Source organism: Panthera leo, chromosome E2, assembly GCF_018350215.1.
Source record: "Panthera leo isolate Ple1 chromosome E2, P.leo_Ple1_pat1.1, whole genome shotgun sequence".
NCBI classification, from domain to species: domain Eukaryota; kingdom Metazoa; phylum Chordata; class Mammalia; order Carnivora; family Felidae; genus Panthera; species Panthera leo.
In genome coordinates, this window is record NC_056693.1 from 4945978 (window position 1) to 4946287 (window position 310).

At 31.9% G+C, this 310-nt stretch overlaps 1 protein-coding gene across 1 annotated transcript in view; it reads right to left on the bottom strand.

Annotated features, from left to right (window-relative positions):
• Positions 1-225, bottom strand: part of LOC122208819 (zinc finger protein 679-like) — a 123860-nt gene extending 123635 nt beyond the window's left edge. The window contains exon 1 of the mRNA XM_042920277.1: positions 181-225. Within this exon, the coding sequence (XP_042776211.1) occupies positions 181-225 (45 nt within the window). The remainder of the gene's footprint in view (positions 1-180) is intronic.
• Positions 226-310: the final 85 nt, after the last annotated feature.

Sequence of the window (310 nt, forward strand, 5' to 3'; positions counted from 1 at the left end):
AGCCATACAATGAATTATTTTATAATTATTCATAAAATTATGTTGTATTAATTTCCCAGTAGATAAGGTCAAAGTTCAATCAGGAATGAAATAGTTTTTCCTGAAAAAATGCAGGGATATTCAAATTATCTTTGAATGTGTATCTTTCACTATAAGATATTATATTTGCTTAAAATTTACCTGGGTGTGAGGTTTTGAAGACAGTTCCACAAAGATGGTTACCATGTTTGATGGTCATTCAAGTAACTGGCACTCCTAACGGTCACTACAGAATCTCTAAGTGGCATCAAGCATAGGCATTAAAACCTGT